At 46.9% G+C, this 23,536-nt stretch overlaps 1 protein-coding gene across 2 annotated transcripts in view; it reads left to right on the forward strand.

Moving 5' to 3' along the window:
- SIK3 (SIK family kinase 3) overlaps nt 1-23,536 on the forward strand; it is a 467,469-nt gene that overhangs the window by 347,927 nt on the left and 96,006 nt on the right. For both annotated transcript variants that reach the window (XM_086956798.1, XM_086956799.1), the window contains exons 17-18: nt 13,280-13,628; nt 15,417-16,282. In XM_086956798.1, the coding sequence (XP_086812924.1) occupies nt 13,280-13,628; nt 15,417-16,282 (1,215 nt within the window). The remainder of the gene's footprint in view (nt 1-13,279; nt 13,629-15,416; nt 16,283-23,536) is intronic.

Genomic DNA, 23,536 nt, shown 5'->3' on the forward strand with positions numbered 1-23,536 from the left:
GAAAGAACGTAGAGGGTAAACTGTATTACTTCGAAGAGAACAACCACGTTTTCAAAAGGTTGCATAATTTAAGTAAGCTTGGTTCTTGCCAGAAGAACAGAGTTTTTTAGGATTTAGATTTTGAACTGGAGCTAATCCCTTTTATGGCTTTCTTAATTTAATTTCCTCAAAGTCTGCTCTCAGGATTTCCCTGTTTGCTTTCTACTGTCTTCTGGTCTTTTAAGAGTTACTGTACCGAGGTCCTCCTTACTAGTGGCCTCTTAATTCTGTTGGGGCCAGTTACAGCAGTGTTCAGCCTCATCAGCATTATGAAATCTGCAGGTTACACAGCATACCTCTTTATCTTTACACAGAGATTTTGGATGCTAAAAACAGCCACAATCTCTATGTGAAAGTATGGTGGAATATTAGGAAATGCTGTGTCCCATTTCCCCGGTAATCCCACATTTAATAGAGGTCTCTTCAGTGCCAGCATTTAATGGGCCAGAATTTACCCACCCCTAATTACTGGTACCTGCCGGTATGGGTAACTCAGTAGTTGGGAAAAATCTGGCCATTTTACTGGCCCACTCATAATGCGGGCCAATGGTATCTTCCTCCCCTCAGTTGGAGTTGTTGCTTGATGGGTTTTCCTTTCCTGCTGGTCCGCTTCGAATCTTTTAGTCATGACACATGAATTGGCGGGGTAGTTAAAATATACCTCTTGATTGTAGGAGTTGAAAGTCGTTTGTCAAATCCAGTGGTTCATTGAAGCCATTTTAGGAGTAAGGAAAACTGTGAAGAACGTTTCACTCTCTGGTCCTCTACTCTAGGTCTTGGGCTTATGGTCCTTGTTGTCCAGCTTTGTCTCTGTACCCTTGTGGTTGATTTGCTGTAAGTTGACGAATCACCTTAAGCAACTTCCTTGGTCCTGGGGCTATTTCTGTGGCAAGCTCATGTGGCTTCTCATTCCAGGGTTCTGCTTCTTATAGTGCAAAAGCAGACTTTGCTCCTTTTGGGCATCTAATACTGTCAGTTTTAACAGTCATGTGATCGAGACAGACATGGTGCAAGATCCACATATGTCCATGAGCGGTCATCTCCCCAATAATGGTCTTCCCGGTTTGTTGCCCAGATACAGAGGTGAAATTCTTTAGGACCACAGTCTGGCTTCTGAGAACCTAGAATTCTATTAACTATGCTTATTCGGGAACTCAAAATTGATTGATTGCAGTCATTTTCAAAGAACACTTACACCAATAGGCTTCATGTTACTAATATACCTAGCAACCTAATTATATGCAGCAGAAGATGATTAAGATTCTGTCGTGGGTGCACCTTAGAAATCTAGAACCAGTCATTCAATTTCTTCGGTACCATGCGTCCTTAAATCTTCTTTATGCTTACATTTGAGTGCACCTTCCATCAGTGCCAGATTACAGAATAAGGCGAGCCCAGTAAAACGATTCCCTCATGCTATGTAAAAGATCTTGTGCAAGAATTATCGGAAAAATCTTCTCTTTTAAGGGCCTTTGTTCTCCTGTGGGGAAATAAGTAAAATTGTTTCTAGTTTGCTGGTGTCTCGTTACGTGCGATCCGTAACACTTGAAGTTGTAAGCAAATATCGTTATGGCAGTCACCTCAAATAGAGGCTTCATCCACTGAGAATGGATAAATGTCACCCTCCTATCAATTTCTAGAGGGACAAAGTAGTCCAGCATTTATTTATTTGATGGTTTTAAAAAACGTTCTCTTGCTCAAATGAGTATTAAGGTGTTTCACAGAGAGTTACAACAACAGAAGGTATCCAGGAGTCCCGACTCAGTGTTTTAACTCGAGACTTACCACTATGTGACTTAGACTGTGTGTTTATATTCAAGTGTAAACCAACATTCAGTATGCAACTTGGGCAGGAATTTTTCCCATCAGTTGCCGCTCTATACCACCATTATCACATCATTTGGGTCCTCCATACCCAGGAGTTTGTACACAGAACCGGTCACACTATGAATGGTGTGAGGACTATGTGAGTGAGGAGACCGATGTCATATGTGTTTGTTAGGTGGTGTCTTGAAAGTGATGTCGACAAGGTTTACACCTGAGGGAAGCAGTGCAGTGAGGAAAAAGTGAAGGTGAGTTAAATTAGGTGGACCTGAGTAGAAAAAGTGGTTTATTGGCTTCTCTCAGACCCCTAAGACTAAAAACAGGTGAAAAAAGTAGATTTAACAAAATATCTACAGGCAAGTGGTCAACATGTTTCTGCATTTACCAGGAGTGTTTCCTATGCATTCTTCAGGACCAAGATATTGCTACTGCTTGCTTACATAAGTGAGAATAAAATTAAAAAGGGAAAATTTCACCTGAATATCAGGTGTAGAATCTCCGCCACAGTCTAAAACAAGTCACATAAGAAGAAAAGAAAAGAGAAAAACAACATGGAATTATGGAATGCACTACAGACATTGCGCTATTCCTGTGTTCACGTATATTCATTTAGCACGAACATGGTAACACTCACCCAATGCTTGTGGGGAAGGCGCCTCACCTCACCTGGCAGGAGCTCAGGTAAAATAGGAGCACCACTCTGTTAGCAAAAGAACAATAACAGGGACACTCAACCGATTCAATAGGACAAAGCAAGAAAAAACTAGGTTTGTTAAAAGTATACTCGGTATCAGACCGAGATAAAGGATTTTACCTGTAACAATAGGGGCCGTAGCGGGATATTACAATGTACGCTGCCCGTATTGCTGCTCGAGAAGGACTACCACACGCACTCACCTCTCCGTCAGTGTCTCCAAACGTCCCTCTGGGCTCTTCTGGGGAGGCACCGAACAAGGGAAATGGGCGGGTATATCAGTGGAGATTATCGGGCGAGTGTGATGTATGATGGGAATTGTAGTTCCTCGATAGACGGTAAACAGTGGTATTGGTTTTTTGAGGAAGACTATGTAGTGTTATAATGACATCCATGGTATAGGTTCGTTGAGACCATCCTTGTCACTATTCAATTTGTACACCCATTTTTGCTCGATTCTGAACAGGAATTTACCGACATCTGGACAGTGATCAGGTATCGTGGGCTGTTCTAAAATAGTCCATTGGAATTCGCTCGGCCCATGTCCTTTTTCCAAGAAGTGTGCTGTTAAGCGAGTCGCTTGTTTTCGACAGCGGACTGTGCTTTTGTGTTCACCAATTCTTATTTTGGTTTTGCGGGTTGTCATGCCAACGTACCTCTTTGAGCATGGGCACGTGATCATATAGATCGTATTTTCGCTGTTACAATTGGTGAACTTGCGCTGTTGCCATAGGCGCATGGTTCCGATGTCAACACTGGTGGATCTCGTGGTTTGAGGGCATGCCGAGCAGTTGCCACAGGGGTGGTGTCCTTGTACAGGTGGCATGTCCCATAAGGTACCGATCTGTCTTGGTGTCTTATTTCTCGGTCTAGTATGGACCAAGTGGTCTCTTATGTTTGGTCCTCTTTTGAAGGCAAAAAGGGGCGGCGGTAAGGTATCTCCGCTGGTGTTTAGAATAGACCAATGTTTTGTTATAATCTTTCGAACTTCATTTGATCTTGTATGGAAAGTATTAACAAAAGTCATTCTCTGAGTCTTTTCTTTTTGAATGGCGACCTCCAGAAGGGCTTCTCTATTATTGTTAGAGGCCCTTTTCTTGGACTGACGAATAATCTTTGCCGGATATTTCTTTTCTCGCAAAAATTTGGAGAGTGTCCCTGAGTGTTTTTCAAACGATTCCTTGGTTGAGCAGTTCCTTTTTAATCTAAGAAATTGCCCAAACGGCAAGTTTTCTCTTAGTGCTCTCGGATGGCAACTTTCAAAATTGAGCAGTGCGTTGCGTGCCATTGGTTTCCTATATAGTTCCGTGTTGAGCCCATCTTCTGTGACCACTATGAGAAGGTCTAGGAAGGGCAATTCTTTCTTGCTGCATTCCAAGGTGAATTTCAGAAACTCATTACAATTGTTCAACCAGCTGTGAAACTCCTGAAGGCTGGTCTCTGAGCCCCTCCATATAACAAGGATATCGTCTATGTATCGCTTCCAAAGTCGGAGCGATACATAGTGAGGGTTGTCTTGATGTAAGATTTTGGTTTGTTCCAGTGCATGGACGTATAAATTCGCCAAGCTCGGCGCGAAAACGCTGCCCATGCTGGTGCCAGACGTCTGGAGGTAGATGGTATCCTCAAATCTGAAGTAGTTTTCCTTCATTGCCAGCTCCGCCAATTCCATGATGAAAGAGACCGGAGTGATTGTTTGTAGGTCCCTTTCTTGGAGGATGTTGCCCACCACTTCCAAAGTCTCTGTTTGTGGGATAGATGTATATAGGGACTCTACATCAAAGGATACTAGTAGGTCCATAGTGGGATCAAAGTCTACAGTCGGAAGGAGTCGCAGCACGTCTTTTGTATCCTTAAGGTAAGTTGGCATTTCTTTAACGATAGGATTGAGGAAAAAATCAACAAATATTGAGAGTGGCTCCAGAATAGACCCGATACCAGAGATGATTGGTCTCCCCGGGGGTGGTCTCTGTGGTTTGTGCACCTTTGGTAGGCAGTAGAAATAGGGGATTGTTGGATGGGAAGTGCACAGAAATTGTCCCTCTTGAGGAGTTATCCATCCTTGTGATGTGGCCTCTTCGACCAGATGGTTGATTTTGTTTTTTAATCTCTCTGTTGGATCGTCTTTCAGAGGTCGATAAGATCTGTGGTCCTGTAACTGTCTCAGGCATTCTTGTCTGTAGGTGTCTCTGTCTAAGATGACGATTCCTCCGCCCTTGTCTGCAGGCTTGATTATAATCGATTCATTGGTGGTAAGAGCCTGCAGAGCTAGTTTCTCTTTGTTGGGTAAGTTTACATAAGATCTTGGTTTTTTGGTTTTGAAGAGTAAGTCAATGTCAGTTTCCACTGCCTCCTCCCTTTTTAATTTTATTCTCACTTATGTAAGCAAGCAGTAGCAATATCTTGGTCCTGAAGAATGCATAGGAAACACTCCTGGTAAATGCAGAAACATGTTGACCACTTGCCTGTAGATATTTTGTTAAATCTACTTTTTTCACCTGTTTTTAGTCTTAGGGGTCTGAGAGAAGCCAATAAACCACTTTTTCTACTCAGGTCCACCTAATTTTACTCACCTTCACTTTTTCCTCACTGCACTGCTTCCCTCAGGTGTAAACCTTGTCGACATCACTTTCAAGACACCACCTAACAAACACATATGACATCGGTCTCCTCACTCACATAGTCCTCACACCATTCATAGTGTGACCGGTTCTGTGTACAAACTCCTGGGTATGGAGGACCCAAATGATGTGATAATGGTGGTATAGAGCGGCAACTGATGGGAAAAATTCCTGCCCAAGTTGCATACTGAATGTTGGTTTACACTTGAATATAAACACACAGTCTAAGTCACATAGTGGTAAGTCTCGAGTTAAAACACTGAGTCGGGACTCCTGGATACCTTCTGTTGTTGTAACTGTACGAGTGGGGCATGTATCCAGTGTAGAGTCATAAAACAGCCCTTAGACCCTCCCCTAAGTAGTGTGTTTTTGTGTTTCACAGAGAGTGACATATATAAGTATAATTGTGCAACAGGTTATATGTCACTTTACCAGGCACTATGAAGAAAAAAACACACAATAGCATAGTGATGCAACTGGGGGGGTGAACAAATGAGGGGAAAAAAGTGGATACATTATTGGGATGGAGGGAGACAGGAGAAAGAGAGAATAGGAAGAAAGAGAAATATACAGTTAAATACAACAAAAATAAGAGGAGATTGTATAAGGTCAGAGACCAGTGAACTAATCGCCATCAGAACATTTCCTGGGTCAGATATGGGATTATGAAGAAATGCGTTACTTACCTGTAACTGCAGTTATTCAGTATTGGTGTCTTTCATAGATTCAAATGCCTGAATCATTTCCCGTCGTCGGGATGGGAGTCCCCGGTACATACATAAGTAATGTCCTATAGACATATAGAGAATAGTAGGCCTAAAGGCCTCACCTTAGTAACATATCCATGTCCTTTTGTAAAAAGGACCAAACTCTAGAGAAGAGCAAATCCGCTGTCACCTCCCTCTAGAACCCTCCTGGCAGGAGCCTCAGTCCCTCAGATTTTCGTACGCACTAAGCTAAGTAGGCGTGTTACTGAGAGAATTAGGTGAGTCCTTCCAGGGGAGGCGGAGGGTTGCATGTGAATCTATGAAAGACACCAATACTGGATAACTGCAGTTACAGGTAAGTAACGCATTTCTTATCCAGTATTATGGGTGTCTTTCGTAGATTCACATGCCTGAATCAGAGTAGCAAGCAATGTAGAGTGCACATTTCTGATGGTACAGTGTATATACAAGTCATTAGATAATAACATATCATGCGACTAGTAGCAGCCAATAGACACCGATAACAAGTATTAGCAAAGAAATGTGCATACCAGAGAAGGATGGAGGGATGAAAGAAGGCTCACCTCAGTGAAATAGATGGCGTAATACTGCTTGTCCCACCGCTGCATCTTTCATCAGCTCCGTGTCCAGGCAGTAATGCCTAGTGAAGGTATGCGGCGACTTCCATGTTGCCGCTCTGCAAATGTCAGTGACTGGCACCCCTGCAAAGAGTGCCATAGAAGTGAACATAGCTCTCGTGGAGTGGTTTCACACTTTAGAGCGTAGTGGCTGTCCTGCTTGTTCATCACAGAAAGAGATGGCCGCAGAAATCCATCGTGAGATGCTCTGCTTAGTAAGTGGGAGACCCTTCCTAGGTCTGCTGTAAGCCACAAACAGCTGGCTTGACTTCCTGAATGCTTTTGTTTTGTCGATGTAAAATTTCAAGCATTTCTTGAGATCTAAGGAATGTAATGATCTTTCAGTTGCTGTGCTAGGATTTGGGAAGAAGGAATGCAAAACCACAGGCTAATTAAGGTGGAAATCCGACTGAACCTTCAGAATAAACCTCGGATTGGTCCTCAGGATCACCCTGTCGCTTTTAAACTGTAGAAAACAATCCTGAATTGAAAACGCCTGCAGATCACTCACCCTTCTTGCAGAGGTGAGCGCCAGTAGGAGCGCTGTTTTCCAAGAGATGCATTTTAGGTCAGCTCTGTGCACTGGCTCAAATGGATGCTTCATGAGCTGATTAAGGACTACATTCAGATGCCAGGTAGGTGGTAACATCCTTACTGGCGGGAAAGACCTGTATAATCCCTTCAGAAATTGTTTGATCAACCTGTTTGACCAGAGGGATGGACCCGTTGAAGTTCTCTTATAACTGGATCTCACCGTCAAGTGGACTTTAATGGAGCGGTGGGCTAGGCCTGACTTTGCCAGATGTAACAGGTAAGGTAAAACCTGTACCGGTGAGGAAGAGAAAAGGTGTATCCCTTGATCTGCACACCAAACACAAAACCGCTTCCATTTCAGGAGTACGTTTTGGTAGTGCTATCCGCTCGTGCTCTGGCAAGAATGTCTCTACAGTCTTGTGGAATATTCAAATTTCGGAACTCAGGAGCTAGGCGGCTAACCTGAGAGATTTCAGATCCGGATGTTGAACTTGCCTGTCGTTCATTGTGAGCAGAGACGGACACTGCTTCAGACGGATTGACGGTCTCAGGGACAGACGGTGGAGTTCTGTGAACCAATGCTGCCTCAGCCAAGTTGGGGCTATTAGAATTAGAGTACAAGACTCCACCTTCATCTTCCTGAGGACTCTGGGAAGCATCGGGAATGGCGGAAAAGCGTACGCAAAGACATTGCGCCATGCGATGGAAAATGCATTCCCTAGAGACCCTGACTGGGGATGCCAACTTGCGAAGTGTGGGCATTTGGCGTTCATCCTCGTCACAAAGAGATCGATCCGTGGCGTGCCCCATCTGGAGAAGATTTGATTGAGGATCTTCTGATCCTGCCCCCACTCGTGTGATGATGTCTTCTGCCTGTTCAACGAGTCAGCGAGTACATTGTCCGTGCCTGGGACATATTCCACCCGTAGGGCTACTTTGTTCATTATAATCCAGTTCCAGATTTTTTGCGACTCGCAAGAGAGTGTCAGCGAGCGCGTCCCTCCCTGTTTGTTGAGATTGTGCATCGTCGTAGTGTTGTCTGTCCTGACGAGTACTAGGGAGTTTTTGATCCTTGGTAGGAAAGACTGCAGGGCCAGGAAGACCGCTCTCAGCTCGAGCAGATTGATAGGAAGTTTTTTCTCTGCAGCTGACCATTTTCCGCTTATCTGCAGCTCCTGCAGAAAGACTCCCCAACCTTCTAAGGAGGAGTCCGTTGTATTGACATGGGGAGCAGCTGGAAGCAGGAATGTCAATCCTTGAGACAGGTTTCGTGATGACATCCACCATTGCAAAGCTTTGACCATCTGAACAGTCACCTTTATGCGGTCGTCGAATGACCCTGTGCATTGGACCCACTGCCTGGAAAGTGCCTCCTGCAGAGGGGGCATCCGTAGACTGCAATGAGGGATCAAAAGTATGCACAATGACATCATCCCCAAAAGGGCCTTGAAGAGTCGGACCGTCAACACTTTTTTCGAGGCCACTCCAGATGCCAGTGCTAGGAGTTTAGTTTTCCTCTCCTGCGATGGGAACGCTCTTGCAGAACATGTATCCAGGGTTGCGCCTAGAAAGTTGATGGTTTGAGAAGGTCGCAGAGTTGATTTCTCCTGGTTGAGCGTGAGACCCAGGTGATTGAAGAGACTTAGACAGGCGTTGGAAGACCTGGACGCGTCTTCGAAGGATGGTGCCTTGATTAGCCAGTCGTCCATATATGGGAAGACTTGATGACGGTGCTGTCTGAGGTATGCCGCCACTTTGGATAGACATTTCGTGAAGATGCGGGGTGCAGACTTGAGTCCAAAGGGCAGGACAAGGAACTGGAAATGCTTGCCCGCTGCTGCAAATCACAAGTACTTTTTGTGATTTTTGTGAATTGGTATATGGTCCTGAAAGTCCAGAGACGCCATGAAATCTCCCTCCTCCAAAAGATGTAAGACTTCTTGTATCGTTACCATGCGAAACAACTGCTACTTCAGGAATTTGTTGGGCCCTGAGGTCTAGGATCGGCCTCCATTTTCTTTCTTTCTTCTTAATCAGAAAGAATCTGGAATAAAATCCTTTTCCCCTCTGTGATGGTGGTACCCTCTCTATTGCTCCCTTCTGGAGCATGACCGAGATTTCTCGTAGAAGCAGCCGTATGTTCTTGTGATGCATTGGGCGAGGTGGAGTTTGTGGAGGAGTGTTTATGAATTCCATGGAATGGCCGAATTGTATTAATTGAAGGACCCAACGGTCCGTAGTAATTATCCTCCAATTTTGTAGAAAGTGGGTAAGTTTTCCTCCAATATTTAATAAGTCAGCTGAGGTCCAGACGGGCTGAATAAACAAGTCATTGTCTTAGTCCGTTATTTCTCTTTTGTCCTTTACCCCGAAAGGACGACTTTCCATACGAGGATTGTTGACCTTGTTGCTGCTGGTGTTGCTGGTACTGTGGTCCACTCTGGTTGGAAGAGTAAGAGGACCTGTATTGGAAACCTCCTTTGTAGGAATATTGAGCCCTTCCTCTGTTTCCTCGAAAGGACTGATTTTTATTTTGGAGTGTGCCCAGGGCCCTTGCAGTGTCAGTGTCCTTTTTAATATTTTGTAGAGCCTCGTTAATTTTGGAGCCAAATAGTAGTTGGCCATCATATGGCATATCTAGAACCTTTGACTGCACCTCAGGATGGAATGAGGTCGCTTTCAGCCATCCTTGGCGCCTGAAAACCGCTGCTCCAGCTAGTTGGCGGAATCCTGTCAGAGCGACGTCCATTGCACAGTCTATAATTTCTGATGCTGATGTTTGACCCTCCAGAAGTATTGACTTTACCCCCTCTTTGGATGCATCAGGCAATTCATTACAGGTATGGGGCTATATCCGCCCACAATCGTCTATTATAACGGCCAAGAAGCGCTAGGGCATTTGCCACTTTGACAGTCATTGCCGACATTGTGGAAAATTGTTTTCCGATGTTGTCCAACTGCCTTCCCTCTTTATCCGGCGAAGCCGATAAAGGCGATGAGGGATTTCTGGAATTTTTCTGCGCCGCCTGTGTCACCACTGAATCAGGTTTAGGATGACCTGTCAGACAGGCCGGTGCCGTATTTGGAGCTTTGTATTTCTTGTCCAAACGAGGGACCATTGGCGAAACAGAGGTGGGATTCTGCATAGCTTGAACCCCCTGTGTCCAAACATAATCAATAATAGGAATTGACCTCGTTGACTTCTTGAGAGGTTCCTTGAAATCGTACAGAAAGCAGTCCTGCTCCTGTGAATCCATCTTAATTTGGAAGCGCTTAGCGGCCCTTTCCACCACATTATGGAAACCACCGATGTCAACCGGCGGAGAATCCGAGGTTGCGGGCACTGGAGATGCTGGGGAAGGTGTAAAGTAATCCTCCCACTCCTCATGGACAGATTGATCACCTGCAATTCACCTTCCTCTTGTTGTTCCTCCTCTTCTTCTTCATCAGAAGACTGAGGACTTGGCAAATGCACCCTTTCTTTCTGAATAGATAAGGGCGGCGGCCGCGGTCTTGGCAATGGAACTGCTGTGGAAGTTGGAGGAGCTGGAGATTCTGGGAACCTCTGCTTGTAATCTTGGATGAGGTATCGCAGATCTGTAACTAGAGATGATGGAAGACAGACCATAGGTGTAGGTGGTGGATGAACTACCTCTTCCTGAACATCCTCCTCATCTGAGCTCTGGCATTTAACATGCAGTTCTGAGGGGCTATTTGCTTGAAACATATCCCCGTCATCAGAATCCTCATCTTGAAGGAGACATGCTGGCGGGAAAAGTTGCACACTGCTAGGAGAGGTTAACTCAGGCGTCAGCGTCTTTCTCGTGATCTGTAGACTCACAGAAGCTGTTTGCAATCCAGAATCACTCAGCGTCGACGGGCCCGTCGACGATGTGTTCGTCGACAGAGCAGTGTTGACAGTTGTCATAGCCTGTGAATCTGCAGTGGACAGGGTCGTCGTCGACGGTATTGTTGCTGTCGTCGACAGTGTCTTCATCGACGGTGTCTTCGTCGACGGCGCCTTCATCGACGGCACCTTCGTCGACGATGCTTTCGACGACGAGGCCTTCGTCGATGGTGCTGATGTCGACGGTGATCGCGTCGTTGACGCTGTCGTTCGGCGAGGCAATCGTCGACAGGATCTTGGGCGTCAACGATGATCTCTTAATAACTATGGTAGACGATAAAGCCTTACCCGCGGTCGACGATGGGGTCATCGTCGTCGATAAAGATAAAGACGTTGTCGACGTAGACACATAAGCAGGAGACGCCGCTTTCTTGGATGCTGAAGATGTCGACGATGTCGCCGACGGCGCAGGCTTCCTGAAGATGTGAACCTCTTTCTCAGAAGCTGTTTTTGACATAGCCTCTGAAGACTTTCTTGGTATCTTCTTATGAGGAGCGTCCAGGGGGCTAGGGAAAGCTACCCTTGGCCTTTTCAGAGATGTTTTTGAGGAGACTGAAGAGCCTCCACTTTCCTCAGAGGAATCCAAGTTATCTCTATCTTTAAGCCTTTGAAGCCAGATTAAAAGGCGTCCTTCTCGGTCTTTGAGAGTTTTGGTAGAAAAGGTTCGACATACCTTGCAGTCCTTAGCTGAATGATCGGGATATAAGCAGTACAGGCAGTCCTTATGTTGGTCATCGATGTGAAGTCTTTTCTTCCCACAAGAGCCACAGGCTCTAAAGAGACCTTTCTTAGGAGTGTCAGCCATAGTGTATAGCTTTCACTTTGGAAAAATATTCCAATTGCTGAAGAAAAAGCTGTGCATAAACAAACCTGAGTAGAACTCAGGGGGAGACTCCCTTAGCACAACGTGCGGTAGAAAATCTGAGGGACTGAGGCTCCTGCCAGGAGGGTTCTAGAGAGAGGTGACAACTGATTGGCTCTTCTCTAGAGTTTGGTCCTTTTTACAAAAGGACATGATTATGTTACTAAGGTGAGACCTTTAGGCCTACTATTCTCTATATGTCTATAGGAGATTACTTATTTATGTACCGGGGACTCCCATCCCGACGACGGGGAATGATTCAGGCATGTAAATCTATGAAAGACACCCATAATACTGGATAATAGGCCCTACTATTGGGGGAAGGGAGCCATGCAAGAAGTATCTGAGTGGAGATTATGGGGCTTGGAACCCACAAGGTAGAATCTAAATAGAAATAGGTCCTTTTCTGAAAGTCTATGGGTTCAGTATTTTCTACTGAAGAGCCCCAGCCTGACAGGGGGGACTATTCAGAAAAGCACATGACACTATAAATGACAGGCAAGATGTAGACCAGAATGTATCCTGGATTACTTAATTCTGCTCCTGGTAGTGGCTCTTTTACTGGTGGTATCATTCCTCAGGACTAGCCATCGTCTTATTCTGCTCTGTGTGAGTCTTCTGTCGATACTTTTCACAGCACATTGGCTCCGAGATATCAGAGCTACAGGGCAAAGAAAGTAGCAACTCCTAGTTATGGATAAGATGTTCGAGCTCCCGGGCTTCTATTGTTTATCGAAGTATTGTGCTAGCCCCAAATAATCCCCGTACTGTAGTCTGGCAACCAAGATAGCCCATGAGTCTGCTGGCGGGTGGAAGGGAGGGGGGGCGGGGGTGTTCAAACAGTTCAAGGGCACCTCTCCTCTGCATCATGTAACTTTGACTTCTTGCTGTAACCTCAATTACTCTGCTGGCCCGCCTGCAGCTTATTACATCTGACACTTTTGTCGCTGGCTTTCACTAGCCAACGTGTGAGCTGCTGCTCACTTGGGAGTGGAAGGCTGAAGGACAGGGGTGAGAAAAAACATGAATAGTGAGAGGAAGACAGTGAGAGACCGAACAAGGCTAATAACAAATTTGACAGAGGCAGGGTTGTTCTTTCTCCCTGTCCCTTGAACAGTAAGAGGGAGACCGTGGGTATGTTGTGACTGGGAGGCATGTAGAGACAGTGAGGGGGTTTAAGACAGCAGCAGTGAGACACAAAACGTGGAAGCAGTGAGAAGGAACTTCCCTCTGCATCTGTACACGCGAATGTTTTTGTGGGTTATACACACTGGTATGAATATCCTCCCATGCAGCGGCTGGCATGAATCAAAATGAATCTGCAGAGTAGAATAGAGCACACCTCTTTACCCACCCTGCCTGGTTTGTAGCTCATGTTCTTGTAGTCTGCACTCGAGGGATCGTCCAGAAAGCTTCTAGTCTGCTTGTCTAAAAGAAGAGCATTCCTTTGCAGGTGCAGCCTCTCCATCGCAGTATCAGGCCATTCCCTCTCACACGGCCATCTTCCAGCAGTCGGGCACAAGCTCTCCTCCTCCATTGCCGCGCATGAGCCTCCAGAAGCAGACGCCTCCAGTCACGCAGGTCACCATCCAGGTGCAGGAACCATCAGACATAATGGGGAACAATGTGATGCAAGGGGCCCCAGTTCAGGGCATGGCTGCCCACACGAGGGGCATGCCCGTCAATCAGTGTGCCAACCAGATCCAGATGCAGCATCGGGCCAACCTGATGGCAACAATGACCAGCTATACACACAAACCGCTGTCCAAACAGCTGAGTGCGGACAGTGCAGAGGCCCACAGGTGAGTGTCAATATTACTGTGTTTAGAAGGACACCCTTGAGTGCCGACCTAATTACTGGCTATAATGTGGAGGTCCAGGTAAGTGCCATTATTACTGAATGGTGCGGTCACAGGTGAGTGCAAGTTCATTTCTGACCTCACTGTGGAGGTGTACAGGTGATTGCTACCTTTACTGAACATAGCAGGTCTCTTGTGAGTGCGAGCTCATTATTAGTTGCAATGGGGAGGTCTGTTGTTGGCAGTCACTATTTTGACGTAGAAGAGGCCACAGGGAAGTGTGAGGTTGTTAATGAGTGCGGTGTGTTACCAATACATAGAGGGGTGCAGAGATGAGTGCCAGTATTACCAGCGCCAAATGCAGACTGTACCAAGACCCACAGATTATTTCGAACTCATCATTGAGTGAGGGTGTATGACACTTAATCAAGGTTAATAATGGCAACCTACAATTATATCCATCCACTATATGGACATGGTTTGAATATTATTATTTTTACCTTTGCATTGTCTACCTAACCATGTTAACTGTTAAAATTCATTCACTTACTATACTTACTCTGCTTGGTAGGGGTGTAACAATGTAGGGGATGCAATAGAATTGTCATGTAATGAAGCGCAATGATCCCATGAGCCCAGTAACCACCTCCCTTGCATGGTATGAGTGTGTGTATGACGATGTGTGAAGAAGTTGACTGCCACTCAAATATTTGATCCCCATGTGTTTCTTGTACACTATATCCAGGGTATAGTTCCTTTGAGTAACGCAACCCCCAGCGCTCCTTCTTTTGCACACTGCGTTGTATCTGACAAATCTTTTTGCCAACCCCCCTTGGACAAACATTTCTAGCCAGAAAGGAAGGCTTTCACTGGGCTAATGAAGCCCAACCTGGTGAAAGCCCTTCTTAGTTATTTTTTTTAAACACTATTTAAGGCAGTATTTTGTTCTCAAGTGTATCGGAGCCTTTGAAAAAGCCCTTCTAACAACTCCACACCCTATCCAAGTCACCCCTATGCTCAGTTCCCATACACTTTATCCTTCTTACCTTTACCTCGCGCTCTTCTATTTTTTTCCTGGGTCATTGTCCTCTTCTTCGCTACTGGTTTGCGTTAGACATAGAAAAAAACAAGACCATTGCATTCCAACCTATTTTCTCTCTTTTTTAATTTAAATTAACTACGTATTCTTACAATTTCTATTGTAATAGGAATTGTATAAAGTTTTTCAAAGGTTTTTCCCCCCGACACTATCCAATCCTCAATACCTTTTCCACTAAATTATTCTATTTTCGTAGAAAAGCTATATTGTCATTATGGCCTTTCTCCAAAATGAAGTTTTGACGTCCTGATTTCCTGATGCTGGCTTTCTTCTTTTTGGACTTTCACCATAATTAAAAAATGCCGACTTGCACCGTAACTGCGAGTATTCTTGAAATATTCCTTATCCTAAGGCTCGGAATAGTTCTGTCCTGTGAATCTGTGAAAGATTCCCAGTGCTGGATAGCCATAAATGCAGGTAAATAACCTTTTTAATCAGTTGTGACATAAATCCTCCTATGTTAGTGGGTATCATGCAGAGTGCGATCAAAGTAGCTGTTCTCTAAATGGTAATGTCTGTGTTTCTTATTTTTGAGGATGGTGTGTACGATTATTAACTTATCTTATCTGATATATGCAGAAGGTAGCTAGCCACACTCAAAGAAACCCTGCCTTAGTACTCTGTATGAGTGTGTATGTTCGTGAGAGAGCTGGCATCATAACTGAAATAACATCTGTTTTGCTTCTTTGCAGCTTAAATATGAGCAGGTTTCCTCCTGCGAACTACGAGCAGGCTCACATTCATCCCCACCTCTATTCCGAGCAGCCAAGGGCCCCCACCACAACCTACAGTCCTGCATCAGGTGTGCCGTATTCCCAGACACAGGTCCTGAAAGTCCCACAGCTGGACCAATTCCCCAGTTTTTCTCAGAGCGCCCAGCAGAATTATCCCACCTCAGCACTGCAGCAGGCCCTGCTCTCCCCAACACCTGGGGACTATATGCGTCACCAGCAGCAACAGCAGCAGCAGCAACAAGTGCCACACATGCTCCAGGGACTCCTGTCGCCACGGCATTCTCTGACTGGGCACACAGATGTGCGATTGCCGCAAGTGGAGTTTGCACAGTTGATCAAGCAGCGCCAGCAGCAACAGCAGGAGTTTAACGAACTAGTCAGGCAAATGAACCAAGGGGATGCTGGGACAATGGGCCAGAACCTGTCTGAACTTCAGAGCTTGTCGTTGCCTTATCAGAACGCTGACTCCTATCCTCACCACCACACCAGCCCTCAGCACCTGCTGCAAATCCGAGCCGAGTGTCTACAGCAGCAGGCACCTACACCAGCACATCGGTATGTACACCAGCCGCCCCTCGTCCATTCAGAAAGCATGGAGGAGGAGAGTTCGAGTGACGGGGGCAGGGACAGCTTTGACAATGAGCCAGAGATTTTGTGCACAATGACCAAAGGCTGCCATGAAAGCCCACGGCTGCACAGTGCCAGTGGGCATGGGGACCCTGAATCCTTGCGTAGGACAACGCCTCATGGTCAGGACTCTTCACCGCATCATTATAGACATTCACCTGTCCCTGGCTTTGGTAGAAATAAAACGCCCAGCAGAGGTAAGTTGAAGATAGTGGTTGATTTTGGTGCAATTTGGTACCCAGAGGATTTTTATGTTATGTTTGCAGGAGATATGCAGAGGTCTGCAAAGGTCTTTGTAGTCAAAAGTATCCCCTCTAGATAACTCATGGTAATGTCCATGGCCACTGAGAAGACGCATAAAGGAAAGCAGTTATTATCGTCATAGCTGCTGGTGGATGGTAGGTAAACACGTGACCCCAAAGGAATATATGATTTTACCTCGAATACAAGTTCCACGCATGGCAATACCACGCGAATTTTAGTTCGCAAGTGGCTTTACCACGCTGGAATTTGCAACGAAGGATCATACCACGCATTTTTACGTCCTAAACACAAACACAAATGCTAAAGATTATTTTCTTTCCTGACACCTTCCTGTCTTTCACCAGCAGCCCGTACCTTCCATCCACCATCGAAACAAGCGTGAAAACACGTCTGCCAAAATTAAAAAAGGACTGCCGTAACGGCACGTCTTTGGGGGAGGCACTTTCCTTTTACCTCAGTGCTACTGAAGTGCGTTTTTTTTTTTAAATGTAATTAACCCGCTCCTTTGTTTATTTTTGGGGGGGAGACCCCCCCAGGCCCCCCCATCCCCTTCCCAGCCAACCCCCGCCAACCCCCCCCCCCCCCCAATCCCACGCTGAACGACTGGAAAGAATTCCACGCCTCCCCCCTAGCCAGAACGTATATTCGTGGTAAAGACTGTCGTTGAAGGCATACGCGTGGAAAAGACGTTTGCGAGGTAAGTGCCTCGTAGTAAACGTCACGCGTGGAAAAGCCTTCGTTGAAAATGATGTTTCCCACCCCAAAGAAGCTATGGAAACTGAATTGAGGGCCCTCGCTACAAATACATAGTAGGTAAAGGTTGCTCTGGTAAAAAAAAAAAAAACGGCAGCTACTCGAGTGTCATTCCTTTAAGAAATGTAAACAGATGGTTGATTTATGGCCGCTGTGAGGCAGGTAATGGGAAACAGTTTACAGTATGAGTAATCTGTTGAAAGCATCATAAATCCCTTTGAAAATCTACCTTCTGTACCAGTGATAAGCAGGTAAAGTTTTGGACAGGCAGTGACCAGGCCTCGGCGATAAAAGAAAAATCTCCAATCTCTCTTGGGTCTTTACCTTTTTTTAGGGCTCGTCCTATTAATTCCGCAAGGAATAATAGGACGTCAGTATAGTGAGTAAACCAGAGCTCAGAGCTAAACCATCGGGCAGATCGGATTTCGGGCAGTGCACGTGAAAAGCGAGTCCACAAGCCACCAGCCTCCCTCCCACATGCATCTGAAGCTTCCCCCAGCGTGCACTCGGACGGTCTCTGGCATTTCTCCTCCCCTAATTATTCACTTCCTTTTCACGGCCGCCATGCCGTGACTCGCATTTCTCCTCCCCCCAGCCAATGTAGACACCAATTAACATCTTTAAGCTTTCCGTTCTGTTCTGCATTTTACATCTAAGGTTTCAGATGATGATTGAATTTATCTTTAAAGTATTCGGACTCTGTCTCTTTCAAGGAATTCAAAGGCATTGTAATCACAGCCATCCTACTTTTTATTAACCTTGCACACATTTAATCACCCCGGAGATTACTTTTATTGTTATGAATATGTTCAGTCTACACTTTGGGACACTTCATCCTGTGAACGTCCATAGGTATCTCATTTAGAATGCCAAACACTGCCATAAAAATGACTGGTTCATGTTATAATTGCAGTTTACTGTTGCTGTGACTGTGAGCTGATTTTGTTTCCGTGTTTTCACGACGTCCTTTCCCCACCCCTCTTTTCCTGTCACCTCCTTCCTCTGTCACTCCACTGAAATCTTCCTATTCTGTTACACTCTCTTAGCCCTGTGACTACATACCACTACCAGTTACTTCTCACCTCCACTGCTGGACTATCTCTCCAGTATTCACTCTCACACTCTCTCCTCCCCACCTGTCCCATGCATCCTCATTTGTTTCCGATACCCTCTGTCTCCTTCTCCTCTGCCAGGGGCTCTCTCTCTCTTTCTTTCTCTCTCTCGCCTTTGTAACAGTCCCACTACCTTCTGCCCTCTTTCTCTCTCTCTCTCCTTTTCCTTCTCAGTTTATCTTTCTCAATCACTCTTTTTCTTCTCCACTACGGCGCTCTCTGTCCAATAGTCCTTGGCACACTCTCCTTCCCGCCTGTCACCCCTTTCCACGCTGGCCCCTGTCACACTCTCCTCGGTAACAGTAACACTGCCCCTTTCCACTAGTAACCTGCCTGCCCCCTTCCCTCACGACGTTCCCTCTGCCACTCTCTGTTCACCCCTCTCTCTCCAGTGACAGCGCCCCCGCAGACCCCAGCTGCAGCCTTCGCTTCTGTGGCAGCACAGCAGCGTCGCGAGTGAAGAGAGGGGAAACAACACCAGCAGAGGCGCTCTTTCAGCCTTCTGACTTTGATTTGACTTCAAGCCGCTATCACGTGATCCAGCTTATCATCCAGCAATTAACAACCCCTTTTTCTCTCACAAGGAGAGGTGCCCCCCTGCGCCCCCATCACCTGCATGCCAGTTCGTTCCTCATGCGTATTAGTTTTAGCCCTTCACATAAAGTCAAGAAAGGGAGTTCTTTGAGTTATAACTTGTTTTATAAGAGTTTCCGCCCCTGGCAGCGTATGTGACTAGCATACAACAGGAAGAAAGCTAACAGATTTAATCTTGTCTTACCAATGGATTTATTCAGCAGGATAGATCGCTGAAGGAGGGGGGTGTTAACAGCAAGGAACTGCAAATGGTAGACAGTTCCCTGAAAGTGCAACCCCGTATGTTCTGCAGTCCCTGCAGGAGTCCACAATAACCAGAAACCACCACCTTTTCGCCATTTTGTGAATCACAACATTCCCAGTAATTTGCCAAATACCCGCTATTTTAACTGATCTGCAGTGAAACACCATCATGTTGTTTGCTTTATTACTGCAGCGCCAGCGACCTCCTGCCCAGGATGAGATAAATAAATCATGGCCGCAGCAGGGCAGGCAGCAGCACAGAGGCACCTTTCCCCAACCCTCCTCCCTATTTGGGGACATGCTGAAAGCTTAGGTAGTATACATTCCTCTCATTGGTTACCATTGGCTTTGTGGTTTGTCACTCACATTTGCTTGCTTTATATTTGCTGGGTTAGTATTTGCTACCTTTATTTTAGTCCATTAGCATGTCTTAATCCCTCCTATGAAGCTTACCCTGTTCACCATCATTCTGATAGGCTCTTTCTATTCTTAAACTTTTCGGAAAGTCTTTTTTTTTCTTTTCTTGTAAAACACTGCATGAGTGTGCATATTTTTTGGGCTGTTTTCCTGAGGTATTTCTCTGCTCCCCCCCCCCCCCCCCCCCCCCCTCCCTCCACGTTCTATCCTTAGATGCTCCCCCACCCACTACTCCACATTGTTTTCTCCGAGTCCTCACCCCATCCAGCGCCCCACTTTGATCTCTCCACGTGGATCCCTCTTACACCCTTCTCTTCTCCCGCCCAGTGCTCCACATTGTCCTCTTTCTTGCCTGTCGTGCTCTCCTCTGACCAGCACTCAACGGTCCTTCCCCAGGCACGCGCTTGGCCTCACAAAGGCTTGAAAGCTTGGAGGCAGTCTGCTCCCCCGCCCCCCTGTTTATGGCTTTTCTCGCTCGCTAATGCGTTTTTTTTAGGTCGAGCCTATTCCATTCCGCAGGAATGGTAGGCTCGAATTTTAGTTAGCAAAACGGTTCTCAAACCACGGGCCTATTTCTGCAGATTTCCGACAGTTCACGTGAAATCACGTGACCACGAGTATTTCCCCACCTCAAAGCCATCAGCCTCCCTCCCACAGGCTTCCCCAGCGTGCGCAGTGCTCGCTGGCCTCCCTTCTCCTCCCCCCCTAATTGCTTTTTTAGGTTTCGCTGGGGAACGGAGCCTTTAGGCTCCGCCTCCAGAGAAATCTCTTGATTACAGTAAGGACTCTGGAAAACGCCCCCCTGTCCCATTGGCTAGCTCCATAAATGGAGGCTAGCCATTGGAACAGAGAGGCGTCCGTCATGGCCGGAGCAGACTCGGGGGCGTTCCCGAGATTCTTTGGCTTTTGCCGACGTCACGCGACGCCGGGAACGCCCCCGAATCTGGTCCGGCCGGGCCGTGCTTGCTGCTGTCCTGGGCATCGTGAGTGTTTTTCCCCGGCACGTTCTCCCGCCGTTCGTGTTCTCTCCCGCCCCCCTCACGCCCCCTGTGTCCTCTCCCGCCCCCTCCCGCCGTCCGCCACTGCTTTAATGTTAATTTTTTTGTCATCATGGCGCCAGCTTCTTGGGTTGCTGCTTTCATATTTTGCCTTGCCGTTCCCGCCCCCCCTCGCCCACCCGGCATCTGGACCGTTTTGTGGCGGACTTGTGGGCCGATCGAGTGCCCACCTCGATTGATGGTTATCTTTAAAGAGCCGGTGCCCACCCGGCATTTGCCCGATAAAATCAGCCCCCGCCTGCCTGCCTAAGGAGAAGGGCCGCTGCGCTGCCCGCAGCGACCCGGAAGTGGTTGGCCGGAAGTGCCCGCTCCCGCAGCCCGGGGGGAAGAAAGAAGAAGCCTGGCGGCCGGTTTGCAGGGCTCCCGTGATGCGAGGGAGCCCTGCTGCATCTAGGAGAGCCCAGGAGGAGAGGAACCCCGCCCGCGGCCCCAAAGCGACCGCCGGAGGAGTGCTGCAGGGAGCAAGGCTCCCGTGTGAGGAGGTTAGCCCCGCCCGCCAGAAGACAGCCGGTGAGTGCGGGTGCTTTCAAAGAGAGGGCGGGGGCTGTACTTGTAAATGCTTGTTTCTAATAGTGCGGGTCCAGGGCACAGGAGGCTGTTGAGCATATTTGCTTGTTTGTTGTAGAAGTTGCTTTCTCGGGTCTTATGCAAATGTTCCTCCAAACCTCGTGGTAGTAGTAACACACATGTAACTCTTTCTCACCGATGTGACTAGTTTCCTATGGCGCGGACCAGGTATTTTATTTAATTTCGGTCAACATTACATAAGGTAGCAGAAGTGAGGTGCAAAATTGCACTCCCCGACAAGCGATAAACACGACATTTGCATCAGTCGGTCCAACAATGCGATGCCAACTTAAGTCCGTCTATGCAAATTTCGTGTTTGCTGTGGTCTCTCAGTGCCAACTGGCATTGAACTGGGGCCGAATTATGCAATCTTCTTCGTGTTTCATTACCTAGCTCACAATGATGTTTATCTTCGAACCTCGGAAGCATGAAATGCTAAGTTTACCTACCATTTTTTAAACCTTTAACCTGTACCATGCGCACATCACTGCAGCCGGCACTCCACCAACTTAGTTATGTTGCTTGAATTTATCTTGAATTATACTGTTGAAAGAACAGGCTCGTCATGTAAAATAACTTCTCGTTTAATCTGATTTTATATGCAGATTCTCACCAGTGGCGCTTTATTTGATGCCCTGTTACACTCACTCCCTGTTCTGCCTTTTGCTACGAGTTTTGGCATTATTTGTCTGTGCCATTGAATGGCTGGTGCCTCTGCACACTTTTATGTACTGATTGACCTAATCATGGAAGATGTGGTGTCCTTGCATTCTTTGTGTGCTGTACTGCTACACAGTTAAATGACTGGTGCACTTCACCCCTAGGGGGATATTTGAGTGTACCGCTGATTGATTGTTGCTCCATCATATCATTATGTGTTATGTGGCTGTACCATTGGGTGATTGGTGTGCTTCCTACACATCAGTGAGGTATGTTATTGCACCATTCATTGGTTGGTGCCCAGCAGCTCCTTATGTGTAATTTGATTGCACCAATGACAGACTGATGTTTCTGCTACACCTTCCACACAGCCTCAAAGTACCAATACTCTCACATCTCTGACGTTCCGTCCATTTGGATAAAAAAATGATCTGTTCTTTATATCCACGTCACTCGGCCATTATCATACTCTCCCTGGGTCGGACTGGACTACAGGGCAATCACACAGCATCCCATGGGCTGGCCTGACAGATCAGAGTATGCACCAGATTTTTGGCTATTTGTGGGCCCGTTTTATGGTCTGCTGAGCCTGTTTTTACTGTTGATTCTACTAATATTAAAACATACATTGGCTGAAGCAAGCGAATATCCACACAGCATTCCAACCTTGCAAAACATGTGTGCAGCCTGTCTTTACAAGTTTAAAACTGCTTCAATTTGCAAACATGAGCCACTTTTTTAGCTGTCTAAATCGCTAAATGAGGCCACTTTTATTTTGGTGCCCGGTCCATTTTCAGTAACAGTCAGACCCTGTATCCTCCCGTTGCCCCCTACATATAAGCCCAGTTTTAATGCAAAAAGGTGGCAGCAGCACAAATCGCTGCAATAATCCAGTTTTTAGGTTTCGCCTGTCGAAAGTTGCGCAGCAGCGTTTCGCGCAGGCGAAATCTAATGTTAGAACAGTACTGGCTTTGGTCCCGCCTTCTCTTCCATTGGCTAGCTCCATAAATGGAGGCTAGCCATTGGAAGAGCGATCTGTCCGTCATTGCCGGAGCAGATTCGTGGGCGTTCCCGCGATTTTTACTCATCCCACATCTTTTCCTACGTCATGCGGCGGTGGGCGGTGTTTTTTTTTTTCTTTTTCTTTTTCAAGCCATGTTTTTGTCATTTGGAAGGTGTCTGTTGCACGGATGAGCTGCGCTATTTCTGTTGCCTGTGGTCTCCATGTTATGTCGTGCTTGGCTCGTGGCTGTCGTCTCGGTCTTTGCCCGGTATGTATGCTCCGGTTTTCGTGCGTGGCTGTCGTCTTTGTGCCTGTGGTCTCCGTGTTATGTTGTGCGCGTCTTTGCCCGGTATGTATGCTCCGGTTTTCTTGCGTGGCTGTCGTCTTTGTGCCTGTGGTCTCCGTGTTATGTTGTGCGTGGCTGCTTTCAGGAGCTGCTCGGCTCCACTGGCCTCCCCCCCCTTCTCTCTGCCCTCCTCCGTCACGCTCTGCTGCTCCCCCGGGCCCCCACCACTCCCCTCCCTCCCTCTCCAGCGGCCATGCTGCCTCTGCTTGTTTTATCCTACTGCAGCAGCGGGAGGAGAAGAAAGCTGTCGGTATGTGAGATGCTGGGCGTGGGGGCCGTGTGTGCGAGGCTTGAAAATGCACATAAAGTGCTTCCAAGATCGGAGGGGGTGGGGCGGGTGCACGTTTCGGAGTTCGAGACGGGGACTGTTCTTGGAAGGGGTCCCTGTGAATGTGTGGAGGGCCTTTGACAGTCACTTTCTTGGGGCCACAGGC

This window comes from Lissotriton vulgaris, chromosome 2_1, assembly GCF_964263255.1.
Source record: "Lissotriton vulgaris chromosome 2_1, aLisVul1.2, whole genome shotgun sequence".
In the NCBI taxonomy this organism is placed as follows: domain Eukaryota; kingdom Metazoa; phylum Chordata; class Amphibia; order Caudata; family Salamandridae; genus Lissotriton; species Lissotriton vulgaris.